Source organism: Hylobates moloch, unplaced genomic scaffold (assembly GCF_009828535.3).
Source record: "Hylobates moloch isolate HMO894 unplaced genomic scaffold, HMol_V3 SCAFFOLD_14, whole genome shotgun sequence".
NCBI classification, from domain to species: domain Eukaryota; kingdom Metazoa; phylum Chordata; class Mammalia; order Primates; family Hylobatidae; genus Hylobates; species Hylobates moloch.
The window spans coordinates 63117519-63133463 of NW_026652289.1; the positions used below are offsets into that span (position 1 = coordinate 63117519).

Consider the following 15945-nt stretch of genomic DNA (forward strand, 5'->3'; position numbering starts at 1 on the left):
TGGATTAAATTCTTCCTTTTACAGATGAAAAAGTGGTGTGATAGATGTTTATGAATGTTGATTAATCAGAGGCCACTTGATTTCTACTCTTTTCAGCCAGTGATGATGATGTTCGTATCACTTTTTTTTTTTTTTTTTTTTTTTTTGAGATGGAGTCTCGCTCTGTCACCCAGGCTGGAGTGCAGTGGCGCAATCTCGGCTCACTGCAGGCTCCGCCCCCTGGGGTTCACGCCATTCTCCTGCCTCAGCCTCCCGCGTAGCTGGGACTACAGGTGCCCACCACCTCTCCTGGCTAATTTTTTGTATTTTTAGTAGAGACGGGGTTTCACTGTGTTAGCCAGGATGGTCTCCATCTCCTGACCTCGTGATCTGCCCGCCTCAGCCTCCCAAAGTGCTGGGATTACAGGCGTGAGCCACCGCGCCTGGCCTCGTATCACTTTTTAAATGTCTTCTGTCAAAGATATTTAAAATATTTGTCTTAATTTCTCTCTTCCTCTCTTTGTCTTTCTAAACAAGTTCTCATTTTTTAATCTCTTTTGTACTATGCTTTTTTGTCTTTTGGTATGTGTCACTCGAGTTTTGTGTTTCTGTGGTTTGGTTTAAACTTTTTAATTTAAATTTTACTTTTAGATTTAGTCCTTTAACTCTAAGAAAATTTGGCCAGACGCGGTGGCTCATGCCTGTAATCCCAGCACTTTGGGAGGCTGAGGTGGGCGGATCACTTGAGGTCAGGAGTTCGAGACCAGCCAGGCCAACGTGGTGAAAACCCTGTCTCTGCTAAAAATACAAAAATTAGCTAGGCATGGTTGCAGGCGCCTGTAATCCCAGCTGCTTGGGAGGCTGAGGCAGGAGAATTCCTTGAACTGGGGAGATGGAGGTTGCAGTGAGCCAAGATCATGCCACTGCACTCCAGCCTGGGTGACAGAACGAGACTCTGTCTCCAAAAAAAAACCACATTATTTCAGCCTATGCAACATAGCAAGACCTTATCTCTACAAATAATTTAAAAAAAATAGCTGGGCATGGTGGTGCACACCTGTGGTCCCAGCTACTCAGGAGGCTGAGGTGGGAGGATTACTTGAGCCTGGGAGGTTGAGACTGCAGTGAGCCATGATTGAGCTACTGTACTCCAGCTTGGGCGATGGAACAGACATAAATCAAAAAATAAAAAGAAAATTACTTATCTGAAAACATTTCTGTTTTTTTAGAATCTGTCATTTTTTTCTTCAGACTACCAATATAATTTTGGTACAATCATTACCATAATTGGGAAAACACCATAAATGTCCTTAATGAGCACAGAGTCTGCCTCTTAAGAGATTACTCAAACTTACATTGTCTGTGTAAAATAGTGAGGCATTTGAAATAAGACACACAAAATGGTCTTCTTATCTCATCATATACATACAATGAATTTTTTAAGGGACATAGTTTTCCTGGATTTCTTTGCTGTTTCCTACTCAACATTGAATCATTACTAATATTTTCTTATTCTATGTAATTTGACTATTGCAATGTGTAAAAAATATTGTCTACTCTCTTTTATTATAGTTAGGTTTCTTCTTAATTAAAACTATATGCCTTTAAGAAAATATTATATAGTATTCTTAAACAGGTTAAGTGTATTGCTCAGGGGGCTGCTTTGGTTTCTTTCAGCATATCTTTTTCCTAACTGCTGCCTTTCGCTTAGTTACTTATTTATTAATGAAGTTTCACTATGTTGTCCAGGCTAGAGTGCAGTGGCTGTTCACTGGCAGAACTGTAGTGCACTACAGCCTTGAATTCCTAGGCTCAGGCAGTCCTCCTGCCTTAGTTTCCTGAGTAACTGGGATTATAGGCATGCACTAACTGCACCCACCCTAGCTGCTAGCTTTGAAATGTCCAGAGCATCTTGGTCTAGCACCCTTATTAGGTTTACCCCCTAATAGAGGACCTATTCTAACCTTTTCTTCCTCTTACTTACCCTTCTCAATTTTCTTTCTCATAAATGATGCCCTGAACCCACTAGCTAACCTGACAAACCAATTCATGAGAATGTGAGAGCAAGGCCTGGTGTGCTAATGTGCTAAACCTAAGGTGGTTATTTGTATCATTCTAAGAAGGGAAGTTCAATAGTAAATATGTCAATCCAAAGCAATGACATTAATGATTGCCCTTTTTGAAAGAGTCTTAATTTGGTGGGCCTTTTACCAACTGTCATATTATCTAATATGTTTGCTATGTATTAACAAGAGTACTAACTTTTAAAAGTTTGCTTAAGTTACCTTGGCGTTGGATGTCATGTTCATTTATATGTTTTTCCCTTTTCCTCAAAAACTAACTTGTGTCTGAATTTGGCTATTACATTTCTAATTATTATAGTAAGAAGAGCAACATTAGCGTGAATATTTGTTGAGTATATATCACAGCCTGACAAAGAAAGATAGTTAAATTCTAAGTGAAGAAGTTATTGGTCATAATTATATTAACCTGTAACCACTATGATCATTTATGTGTGCTTGAGAACTGTTTTTTGTTTTTTTTCTGTCTTTTCTAAACAGCTATAATGGATTTCCAGTTCTTAGGAACAATTTATTTGAAAGACCTGAAGGATTTCTACAAGCAAAGAAGAACAAATTGTCTTCAAAATCAAGTAGTCCTAATAGCCCTTCGCCCATGTTCAGAAGAACAAAACAGGTACTTTATTGCATTCTTCATGTAATCAAATTTTAGAACAAGAAATAAATTGGATATTTATCCTCCTGTAATATGCTTTATCACTTCATATATAACTATTACTAGATTATGATGTTCCCCAAAGCACTCTGAAGATGGAGCAATCTGACTTAAAGAAATTAACTAGTTCTCTTGTCCTAGAACTTTATTTTATATGCTGTTTAATACAGATTCAAACAGAAACTTGAAAACACATTAATTACAGACATATTTTGTTATGGAAACATTATAAAAGCATATGACTTGTACTTGTTTAGCACTCAAAGATGCCTAAGTGCATAAATTTATTAGTAAGATCTTTATATTTTTTCCAGGAGATTAAATCAGCCCATAAAATTGCAAAGAGGTACTCCTCCATCCCTCAGATGTGGTCTAGGTGTCTACTGCGCCACTGTTATGGACTGTGGTTTATTTGTCTCCCAGCTTACGTGAAAGTCTGTCATTCAAAAGTTAGGGCTCTGAAAACAGCATATGATGTGCTTAAAAAAATGCAGTCAAAGAAGATGGATCCACCTGATGAGGTAACAATTATTTTATTGTTATTATTATTATTTTTTGAGATGGGGTCTCACTCTGTCACCCAGGCTGGAGTGCAGTGATGCAGTCACAGCTCACTGCAGTCTTAACCTCTTGGGCTCAAGAGATGCAGTCCTCTCATTTTAGCCTCCCAGATAGCTGTGACTACAGTCATGTGCCACCACGCCTGGCTAGTTTTTTAATTTTTTTGTAGAGATAGAGTCTCACTATGTGGTCTAGGTTGGTCAGAAGCTCTTGGGCTCAAGAGATTCACTTGCCTTGCCCTCCCAAAATGTTGGAATTACAGGCATGAGCCACTGCGCCCTGCCACAATTGTTGTTTAAAATGCATTATTTTATTCTAGATTTATGTACATGGTGACATCTGTGTTTTTGTACAATTTTGAACTTGTATTTCAGGTATGCTACCGCATTCTTATGCAACTCTGTGGACAATATGATCAGCCAGTGCTTGCAGTTCGAGTGCTTTTTGAAATGCAGAAAGCTGGTATTGACCCCAATGCCATTACTTATGGTTATTATAATAAGGTAAATACCTTGGTTTAATGGATAAAGAGTATTACTTTTGTCGTTATACAACGTTAAATTTAATGGCAGAAATAATTTATGCAGGGGGTTATTTGGCATTTATTTTAGAGTATATAAAATACATTTTGTCAATCAAGGAAGACTTTAGTTGTCTTTTATGTTATACAATCTACTTTGATTTTTTCTTACTTTGAAACAGGGTCTCACTCTGTCACCCAGGCTGGAGTGCAGTGGCGCAATCATGGTTCACTGTAGCCTTGACCTCCCAGGCTCAATTGATCTTCCCACCTGAGCCTCCTGAGTAGCTGGGACTACAGGCATGTGCCACCATGCCTGGCTAATTTTCATATTTTTTGGAGAGGCGGGGTTTCACCTTGTTGCCCAGGCTGGTCTTGAATTCCTGGGCTCAAGTGATCCACTTGCCTCAGCCTCCCAAATTGCTGGGATTACAGGCGTGAGCCACCACGCCTGGCCTACTTTGATATTCTTTAGCTTTATTCTGAAACCAATATATGTTCACTTATAAAAATTATTTTACTAATTATTTTATTTTGTTGAATGAATAGGCTGTTTTGGAAAGTACCTGGCCTTCAAGAAGTCGTAGTGGCTATTTTCTTTGGACAAAAGTAAGAAATGTTGTTTTAGGAGTAACACAGTTCAAAAGAGCTTTAAAGAAACATGCACACTTATCACAAACAGCTCTCTCAGGTAAGGGATGTATGTGTTTTACTTGTTCTTCAAAATTAATTGATTAGCTACAGTTTACATTTTTAGAAATTTTAAATAGTTTTAAAATATTGAATGTTTTAGTTTTTAGTTTTATTAAGCAAATTTTATTACTCTTCCCATTTAAAAACCACTGGATTTCACTTCTGTTTAAATGTTTCAACTTCTGATGACCTTTGTGTGTTTTAGTGTTCATTAATAACTCACAATAGGTTTCTTTGTTATAGTTGTATTTTGCTAAGTATGTGGCACTTTTCATGTTCAGTATTACATTGGTGGATTATTAGCTTGAGCAACAAATTAATGTGTATTTTTGGTACCTCTCTGAGTAGTAAAATGCTGTCAAATTGTGTTCTTAAGCAGATGGCAGTGACCTGGATGCTGTTAGTCATGGCAGCATGGATAGTGGTCATGGGACACACACTGTGGAGCAGGCACCTTTTAATACGGGTTTAATCAAAGTATATGCTACTGATGATAGATCTAGTACAGGTTTGTGTATGCTTATGTATCATATGGCACATTTTTAAAACTAGATTTGCTAGCCTATGTTTTTTTACATTTTCATTTTCAGTGATATGTTTAACTGTCACTTTTTAATTTTATATATTACATATTTTATTTGATATTAGATTTAATAACTATATGAAATTTTATTCATTCTTTATTTGAATAGAAATAAAAGTTTTTTTTGTTTGTTTTTGTTTGTTTGTTTTTTTGTTTTGTTTTTTTGAGACGGAGTCTCACTCTGTCGCCCAGGCTGGAGTGCAGTGGCGCAATCTCGGCTCACTGCAAGCTCTGCCTCCCGGGTTCACGCCATTCTCCTGCCTCAGCCTCCTGAGTAGCTGGGACTACAGGCGCCCGCCAACACACCCGGCTAATTTTTTGTATTTTTAGTAGAGACGGGGTTTCACCGTGTTAGCCAGGATGGTCTCGATCTCCTGACCTCGTGATCCGCCCGCCTCGGCCTCCCAAAGTGCTGGGATTACAGGCTTGAGCCACCGCGCCCGGCCAGAAATAAAAGTTTTAAGAGAGGTTATAAATCACTTTATTCAAGTATTTAGTACATGATAATCCAGTTAACTCTGTGTAGACATAGATCTCTTTACCCTATCATTTTCTTATAATAAATTCTTTGAAATTATGAAAATGATATTAGAGTCTTTTAAAAAAAGAAGCATAGCTCTGTATCTAAGTTAATAGTATTGTACCAACATCAGTTTCCTGGTTTTGACAAGGTACTGTGGTTATGTAAGGTATTATCATTGGGGGAAGCTAGGTGAATAGTACCAAGGAACTCTCTGTACTGTAATGTTTTTGCGACTTCTGAGTCTTAAGTGATTTTGCAAGTTGTAATAAAACATTTTAAATATGTAAAAATATGGCATTTTAAGGCTGGGTGTGGTAGCTCATGCCTGTAATCCCAGCACCTTGGGAAGCCAAGGTGGGTGGTTCACTTGAGCCCAGGAGTTTGAGACTGTCTGGGCAACATAACGAAACCCTGTCTCTACAAAAATACAAAAATTAGCCGGGCATGGTGTCCCTTGCCTGTGGTCCCAGATACTAGGGAGGCTGAGGTAGGAGAATTGCTTGAACCCAGGAGGTTGAGGCTGCAGTGAGCCATGATCAAGCCACTGCACTCCAGCTTGGGTGACAGAGCGAGACACTGTCTCAAAAAAAAAAAAAAATTTATATATATATATATATATATATATATGTAAAAAATAATATATGTATAATATTATATATGTATGTGTAGTATATGTATAACGTGTGTATAATACATATACACATAATGTATGTATATGTATTTATGTGTATATAGAACTGTATATTTTATATGTATGTTTATATATGTGTATATAGAGTTGTATACTTCAGTGCTAGAATTATAGTGCCAAAGATGGCATTAATTTCATAGAAGTGTAAGTTTGTGTATCAGCTTTTCTTAACTATTATTACAATTGACACACTTAAAAATAAATTATTTACATAATTCTGTTCTTTTTATTATTACATTTCAAAAATTACACATGACTTTTGACTACAGATAAGAGCAAACTCTTAAAGGACAGAAACTTTAAAAATTGAAGCATTACTAATAAAATATGAAGGCTCCTATCTCTGCAAATGTCAATATTATTTTGGTCTGTCTTACTTTATACCTACTTTTAAGTTTAATAAATGTAAGCTCATTTTGTTGAATGTAATATTCATAGTTATTCTTCCTTGATTGGTTTTATTCCTTGATTATGCAGTGTGATTTTAATCAGTTATAATAGTTATCCTTTGGCATTATCTCTTACAAATGAAGAAATCTTTTTTTTTTTTTTTTTTTTTTTTGAGACGGAGTCTCGCTCTGTCACCCAGGCTGGAGTGCAGTGGCGCGATCTTGGCTCACTGCAAGCTCCGCCTCCTGGGTTCACGCCATTCTCCTGCCTCAGCCTCTCCGAGTAGCTGGGACTACAGGCGCCCGCCACCACGCCCGGCTAATTTTTTGTATTTTTAGTAGAGACGGGGTTTCACCATGGTCTCGATCTCCTGACCTCGTTGATCCACCCGCCTCGGCCTCCCAAAGTGCTGGGATTACAAGCGTGAGCCACCGCGCCCCGCCTCAAATGAAGAAATCTTATCTTTTAACTGTGGCTTTTAAAAAGGCTATCTTAGGCCTGGTGCAGTGGCTCACACCTGTAATTCTAGCATTTTGGGAGGCCAAGGCAGGGAAGTCACTTGAGGCCAGGAGTTCGAGACCAGCCTGGCCAACATGGCAAAACACCATCTCTACTAAAAATGCAAAAATTAGCTAGGCATGGTGGCACATTCCTGTAATCCCAGCTACTTGGGAGGCGTAGGCACGAGAATTGCTTGAACCCAAGAGGTGGAGGTTGCAGTGAGCCAAGATCACGCCACTGCACTCCAGCCTGGGCAACATAGTTGAGACTCTGCCTCAAAAAAAAAAAAGGCTATCTTAAAATAGTGCAAAACCTAATAAAAGCATGAATTTCATCAAGATTATTCTCAGATTTTTCTATTTATAGTTTCTTTAGAAATGGACCTGAAGTTTGATTAAAAAAAAAATTATAACATAGATATTGAAGTGAATATCTAGTGATACATAATATAATTTCTTTAGAGAGTGCTTTACAAGTTTATAAACGTTTTTCATATATAGTCTCATATAATAATAACAACCTTATGTTTTACAAATTTGGGAACTTCAAATCCAAACAAAAAAGTTACATTGTTACTGAAAATCACATGTCTCCTAAGATAGAGAACTAGGATTCAAAACCTTATCTTTTGAGACTAATCTGGTGAAAACAATTTTCTAAAAATGATGCAGAGCCTCTTTAGCAAAGCAGTGTATTAGAAATTTTTTTTATATTAATAGACCTTTTTCCTTTCTTTGAGACAGGGTCTCACTCTGTCGCCCAGACTGGAGTGCAGGGGTGCAATCATAGTTCACTGCAGCCTTGAACTCCTGAGCTCAAGTGATCTTCCCATCTCAGCCTCCCAAGAAGCCTCCCAAGAAGTGTCTATAGGTGCATGCCACCATGCCTGGCTAATTTTTTTTATTTTTTATTTTTAGTAGAGATGAGGTCTCACTGTGTTGCCCAGGCTGGTCTCAAACTCCTGGGCTCAAGTGATCTGCCTGCCTCAGCCTTCCAAAATGCTGGGATTATAGGCATGAATCACTGCGCCCAGCCCCTTTTGCTTTTCTTAACAATATCTTTAACACTAGATTTTTATCTCATTCCCATGTATTTGTACTCACATACAGTTCAATGATTATTCGGCTAAATTTTTTAAAAAATTAATTACCTATCAATAAATTTGAAGAAATCCAATTTTTTTGTAAAATCATTTAGACATTTAGCGCTAGTGACCTATGTATGAATGTTCTGTTATAAATTCTTTGCAGATTTCTCCATTGCTTAGTTGAAACTCAAACTTTCAACTAGAAAGGTCATGGACTTGTGTAAAGAATGTCTGATTTGTCTGTGTCTTTTGGAGCTCATACAGTAGTGTGAATATACGTAGTTACTTTTGACTACAGTGTGGAACCAAGAGTAAATTATTTCGAGATCATCTCTTTCTTATATTAATAGAGATGATGGAAGGGGTAGCTAACAAAATAATGCTTTAAGGGTAGCTAACAAAATAATGCTTTAAATTGGAAGTTGTCCAGAAAAAAATTTATAAGAAAATCCAAACACTAGTATGTTGCTCCTAATTCCGGTTGCACTCATTAAAGAAGTTTCTAATAGAATTTTGTTTATTTTTGTTTTTACCAGGTGGCCAGTCTGATCTTGGATATAATTCATTATCTAAAGATGAAGTTAGAAGAGGGGATACATCTACTGAAGACATTCAAGAAGAAAAAGATAAAAAAGGGAGTGATTGTAGTTCCTGTAGGTATTGTTTAAGTTGATATTGTATGAAATTGAGAACTTATATTCATAGAAAATATAGGTGATTTTATAAAAGTGCTGGTTTTACTTTCCATTTTTCCATATAACTCTTTCTTTTCTCCCATTACATGCCCTGTCAGCCACCACATACTCTTATACAAATGCTTTATGTATGAAGTATATAGTCTCAGTGGCAAAACACTTCCCAAATCAAATACCATTAGAATGAATGCTATGTAACTCCCAAAATACATGTATTTAGTAGAACTGTATATACATTTCTTGAAACTATTTCTTTTTTGAGATTTAACAATATTTTAAAGCTTGTGATCCTTTTGTAGTTCATGAGCGTGATGATTGGGTATTCATGCATGTTTGTGAGATGTGCCACCCTTGAACCTTGTTACGACATCAGCACATCACCCATCTGACCTGAAAAAAGAAAAAAAAAGTTTGTTTAATAGATTGTGATTATATTTACCCCCTTCCCCACTCCACCAAAAGCACTCCTTTACAATCAGTGAGGAAATATAAAATTTGTGCACGGACCTCATGCGTGATCAGTATTCAGTAGTTTGATCTACACTTCGAGGCCTCAAATAAGTGAAATCACTTATTTGTGGTTGACAAACAGATATAGAGGTCTTCAATATTTTCTTATCACCTATTTTCAAGTAAAAATATGTAGAACTGAAAACTTCTGTTGATACCTCCTACGTGTATATAGATTTCATTTTATTAACCTTTTCATTTTCATCTTTACAGTGTCAGAGAGTGAGAGTGCAAAAGGAAGTGCTGATTGCCTTCCTAAGCTCAGTTATCAAAATTCTTCCAGTATCGTTCGCCTCACTGGTACAAGTAACAACAGTGCTGATAAAATATCAGGAGAAAGCATGGGTAAGTTGAATAGTACACTTGTGTTATGTGCAGAATAAATTGTATCTGTATGACTAGTGATTACTTATTTTTTTGATAGTCTTAATTATCCAAGGTGATTTTAAAAAATATTTTGTGCAGCCTTTCATAGTATAGCTTAGTAACTTGAGTTCTATATTTTATAACATGCTGTGTTCAAGCTTGTATTATAGCAAGGCATAGGGGTAAACCTCCAGCTTGTATACTATCTTTTGAGTTTAGACTGTTGGGACTTTTTGGAAGGGGAAAGTGACATCAGGAGAGGTGATGAGTCTGAGGGTACCATACATGTAGTTAAGTTTCAAATGAAATATATGGCTTATTAGTTTTCATATTATTCCTGTTTTTCCAGAGGCAAAAGGATAGTCCTTCCGATAGTTTAAGTAACAATACCCAATAATTTTTCTTTTCAAGGTCTTCTTATATATTATTTTATATTTATTAGTATAGAAATGCTTATATCAAAGGGGATATTAACACTATTGTAAAGATGAGAAAACTAAAGCATACTTCAGTGATTGGCAGGTCACATAAATTGTCAATAGTTAATAGAAAAGTCAGATTAGAAGTAGAATAATATCTGGCCTCAAAGTTTTTTACCAGACCATTTTTAGGGGATTAAATAGACATAAGATTTGGAGTTTTTAGTGTTAATAGTGTGATTACCTAATAAATTTTTTTTGTATTAGCTTACTTTTGCATGATGTTGTAATATAAAAAATATTGAAGACCCTTTGCTGTCAAGGCTAAAATATCTCTGTTTTTTGCTGCAATGGTGTTTGTGTTTTTTTTTGCAACACAGTTAGATATGCCTCTAGCTCAGGGAAAGGCAAACTAAGGCCCAAGGACCAAATTTGCCCTGAAGCCTATTATTATACTAGCCTGCAAGCTAACCAAGCTACGATGGTTTTTATAGTTTTAAATTGTCAGAAAATAATCAAAGAAGACTAATATTGTGGGACACATGAAAATTTTATGAAATTCAAACATCAGTTTTCATAAATAAAGTTGTGGGAACACAGACATGCTCATTCATTTACGTATTATCTGTGGCTGTTTTTGCATTGCAACAGCAGAGTTCAGTAGCTGTGACAGAGACCACATGGCCTGCAAAGACTACAATATTTACTCTTTAGCCCTTGATAGAAAAAGTTTGCAGATCCCTACTCTATCTATCAAACAAACAAAAGAAAGTTAGATCACCTATAACTCTTATTTTGCATTTCTTTGTTAGATAATTGTTGTAACATAAACATTAAAAAATTTTTCCTCAGTGTCATAGAATTGTTTCACAACCATTTAGTCCTTTGTAACTAATTTCCTAATTATAACTCTTAATAACTTGCCTTTGATCTTTATTTTATTGTTCTTTCATTGCTGTCTGTTCATGCTTGCCCTCCTCTTAAGATCTGTGTTTAATTTTTTTATGTAAATATGATTGTACACCATCCTTTGATCTTGACATTTTGTCAGAATAATAAGCATCTGGCTAATCATCTGGCTTTCAGTTACCCTATATGCTGAAAAAGTGAATTTTATAAAAGTGTAGAGTAGATTTCTTTGGTGTGAAGTAAAGTTATTAGTTTATCCTTGATGCTTTTGGCTTGAAAACTCTCATCTATTAAGTACTATGGGTTTATTACTGCTGCCAAAGACCATACATGGGATATATAGGAATACTTATTATAGACTTGTACATACTAGGATTTAAAGCATTTTTCGGGTTTATTTATGTTTTGCAGTACAATATATGAATATTTTATTTATATCATTGAACACCCTTGTGTGTTTGTGTTTAAATATATACATATATAGGAGTAGAATAAAGATATGTTTTAATGTTTGATTGGATATTGAAATAAAATCATCACCCTATCTTGATTTTTTTTTTTTGAGACAAAGGCTCACTCTGGTGCCCAGGCTGGAGTGCAGTGGCACGATCTTGGCTCACTGCAACCTCTGCTTCCTGGGTTCAAGCAATTCTTATGTCTCAGCCTCCCTAGTAGATGGGATTACAGGTGCACACCACCACGCCTGGCTAATTTTTGTATTTTTAGTAGAGACGGGGTTTCACCATGTTGGCCAAGCTGGTCTCAAATTCTCAACCTCAGGCAATCCACCTGCCTTGGCCTTCCAAAGTGTTGGGATTACAGGCATGAGCCTCTGCTCCAGCCCTCATGATTATCTTGAGAATTTAATGTTTTGATAAATACATATTGAATTACTGAGTGTTCAGCCACAGAGAAGTTTAATTCTGAGATGTTTCTCTAAGCCTAATTCTGGTTTTAGTGTGCCTTTACTTTTTATCCTTAGCTACCCATAATATAATATTTCAATATTATAATATAATGTATTATATTCCAGGTTGGTTTGTTGGCTGCAGTTACTGCCTAATAGACAGTGTTCATTCAGTAAATATTCTTTTAGATTCTACTATATGTCAGGTGCTACTGGGGGTATATTATAATAAGAAACAAAAAATAAACATAGATCCTGCCTTCATGGAGAAAGCAGGTAGAAGGGATGGGAAGACATTTATCAAGTAAATGTGAAAGTATTCTTAGATTAAATACTATGAAAAAGGACAGTAAGTTGCTATGAGAACATGTAATAGATATGTCTTGGGTTTGGGGTTGTTAGTCAGGGAAGACTTCCTTCAGCATATCATTTTTAAGCTTAAATTTCAAATATGAGTGGAAAATAAATGAGGGTAGGGGTCAGAGAGGAGGAATTGAGAGGGTGCATTCCACGCAGAAGGAAGCATGTATGAAAAGGCTGTTTGGTAGAAAGGAATCCCACTGCGTGTTCAAAGATCTGAGAAAAGGCTAGTATATCAGCTGGGCATACTTTCAGCTTTAAGTCTCAGAATATGTGATTAACAGTGCTTAAAGAAGTTGCAGTTTATTTTTCTCAAACAGGAAATTCAGAGGTAAGCACTTGCTCTAAATGTTGGCTCAGGGGCTTTGCCATCAGTTCTTTTGACCTAACCGTTATTACAGTATAGCCACTGGTAACTCCACACATCACCTATTCGATCAAGTCAAAAAGAGTGGGAAGAGAAACACCAGCCATATCTATTTCTTTTGTCAGGAAATAATTTTTCCAAAAACCCTCAAAAACTATACCTTAATATCACTGGCCGGAATTATGTCATAGAGCCATCTAGCCCAAGGAAGTTAGTTTGCAGTCTTTGTGTTAGAGGCATGCAGCATCCAGCATGTGTGTAAACTTAGGATCAGGCAAACTTTTTTGTAAAAGGCCAAATAGTAAGTATTTCAGGCCTTGCAGGGCACATAGAATCTCTGTTACCTATTCTTCTAGGTGCATGATTTTTACAACCCTTTGCAAATGTAGAAACCATTTGAGACTGTACAAAAACAGGCCTCAGGCTAGATTTGGCTCATTGGTATAGTTTGCAAACCTCTGGTAAAGTCTGATAACCAGCTTGGTCTTCAGGTCATAGCATATCACTGACTTTGCAAAGGAACCCTTGCACATCTATTTAAATGCAATTCCAGAGTATTATCTTTTGGTTACAATATTCCTCCAGGTCTTTAGTAATATTTAACCTGTCAAGCAGAAAATTTTCCAGAATATCAGAAGAAAGTGTGTTCTTGATTTCCTATGTCCTCAATCGTAAGCTGATGAAAAAAAAGAATAAACTTTGCCTCTCTGATATGTCATTTTTCTTGTTAATGGTATATGCTTATTAAGTAATATTAGATGTAGGCTTTTATGACCTCTAGTATCCACTCTCTTGCCCTGCCATTTGCATGCATCATATGACAAGAAAAGGCACATTTTCAATACTTGTCTGGTTATAGAAAGCTAATTCTGTGGATAAAGCACGTAAGAAGAATAGTTGATGATACTATACCTAGACTAATGCTTTAGAGGACTCCCACATATAGTAAGAACAATTAAAGTGATCAGAGATCTAGATTTCTGCTTTTAGTATTGTCATCTAAGTAATTTGGTAGAAAGCAGTGAACAGTATTTCCAAATAATGTGAAGTGGCCATTAACATTTGACTGGTATAAATGTGCAATCAATATGTTAAGCAAGGGTAAAATTATTTAGCCCCATTTATAGTTATAAGGACGTGGAGTTTTAAAAAATAACCTTTATTTATGGATAAAGTTAACATACTTCTATTTTGTTTCGTATTTTGGATGTTTTTTCTTTTTTCATTTTAATAAGCAGGAGATTCACAATTTTGGCTGGGATGGTGGCTCAAGCCTATAATCCTAGCACTTTGGGAAGCCAAAGCAGAAGAATTTCTTGAGCCCAAGAGTTCAAGACCAACTTGGGCAACATAGTGAGACCCTGTGTCTAGCAAATTAAAAAAAAAAAAAAAAGGAAGACTCAGAATCTCAAGGTCATCTAGTATAACCACAATTGTAAAACCATTGTAATTTATTTAGTAGAATTAATATAAATTCATTATTAAATATAAATCTTAATTGATAACATTTTTAAAAAGCAGTACATCCTGATGTCTAGGAGCATATCCTTTATAATTGGACAAATCTGAGTTTGAATCCCAGTTCTGTCTCTTAAGGACTGGGTAACTTTGAGCTAGATAATTAATCTCGCTGAGTGTTCCTTTTTTCTCAACCCATAAGGATGTTGGAATGTTTACAGTAGGAAATATAAGTAAAGTGTCTAGTATAGTATCTGTCAAATAGCAAACACTCAGTGAGTGCTTGCTATTATCATTTTCACCACTAGAATTTTAAATATTTAAGATGACTTATATTTGCTATTATATTTTCATGGCTAAAAGCACTTTACTTGTTTTTCAGAACACACACCTGAGCTGCTCTTAATATCATCTCTTGAGGATACAAATGAAACACAAAACATTCAAAGTAGATGCTTCAGGAAAAGACATAAAAGTGACAATGAAACTAATTTGCAGCAGCAAGTGGTCTGGGGAAATAGAAACCGTAATCTTAGTGGAGGGGTACTGATGGGATTTATGCTCAATAGAATTAACCAGGAAGCAACCCCTGGAGATATAGTTGAAAAATTGGGAGCTGATGCAAAAATTCTTTCAAATGTTATCTCAAAAAGCACAAGACCAAATACTCTTGATATTGGGAAGCCACCTTTACGATCAAAAAGAGACAGTCTAGAAAAGGAATCTAGTGATGATGATACACCTTTTGATGGTTCTAACTATTTGGCAGATAAAGTGGAGTCTCCTGTTATTTTTGACTTAGAAGACTTAGACAGTGAAACAGATGGATCAAAAGCAGGATGTGTTGCTACACAAAATCCCAAGAGGATTCAACGTATTAACAGCAGCTTTTCAGTAAAACCTTTTGAAAAAACTGATGTCGCAACAGGATTTGATCCCCTCTCTCTTTTGGTTGCTGAGACTGAACAGCAGCAAAAAGAAGAAGAGGAGGAGGATGAAGATGATAGCAAAAGCATTTCAACACCATCTGCTAGGCGTGATTTAGCTGAAGAAATTGTGATGTATATGAATAACATGAGCAGTCCTTTGACAAGTCGTACACCAAGCATTGAGTTACAGCGGGCATGTGATGATAAATTAAATAAGAAAAGTCCACCATTGGTCAAGGCATGCAGAAGATCTAGTTTGCCTCCTAATTCTCCTAAGCCAGTGAGACTTACCAAATCTAAAAGTTACACAAAAAGTGAGGAGAAACCAAGGGATAGACTTTGGTCTTCTCCAGTCTTCTCACCTACTTGCCCATTTAGGGAAGAATCTCAGGATACATTAACCCACTCATCACCTTCATTTAACTTAGATACACTACTAGTACCTAAACTAGATGTTCTAAGAAACAGTATGTTCACTGCTGGAAAAGGAGTTGCAGAGAAAGCAAGCAAATGGTATTCAAGATTCACCATGTACACCACATCATCTAAGGTAAGTTTGGTTAGTATTTGCTACTTTTACTGTCACACACACACACCCATCACCACCAAAAGCCCCTTACTTGTTTTAACTATTCTTCTAAACATAGCTTTATAAAAAGGACTCATGGGATATGTAAGTTTTGTAAGTATCAGAATTGAAAGTGAAATAATAATGTCAAAGAAAAGAAAACTTACTAAGGTTATATTTGTAGTTCAGTTTT

General features: G+C 36.2%; 1 protein-coding gene and 1 non-coding gene across 2 annotated transcripts in view; both read left to right on the top strand.

Moving 5' to 3' along the window:
- DENND4A (DENN domain containing 4A) overlaps nt 1-15945 on the top strand; it is a 143576-nt gene that overhangs the window by 96677 nt on the left and 30954 nt on the right. The window contains exons 16-23 of the mRNA XM_032175165.2: nt 2541-2676; nt 3030-3236; nt 3651-3779; nt 4346-4487; nt 4869-4997; nt 8801-8917; nt 9683-9814; nt 14638-15734. Coding sequence (XP_032031056.1) covers nt 2541-2676; nt 3030-3236; nt 3651-3779; nt 4346-4487; nt 4869-4997; nt 8801-8917; nt 9683-9814; nt 14638-15734 — 2089 coding nt within the window. The remainder of the gene's footprint in view (nt 1-2540; nt 2677-3029; nt 3237-3650; nt 3780-4345; nt 4488-4868; nt 4998-8800; nt 8918-9682; nt 9815-14637; nt 15735-15945) is intronic.
- Nucleotides 9247-9350, top strand: LOC116482811 (small nucleolar RNA U13). Its single transcript, XR_004252073.1, has one exon. It is a non-coding gene; the product is annotated as a small nucleolar RNA U13 (small nucleolar RNA).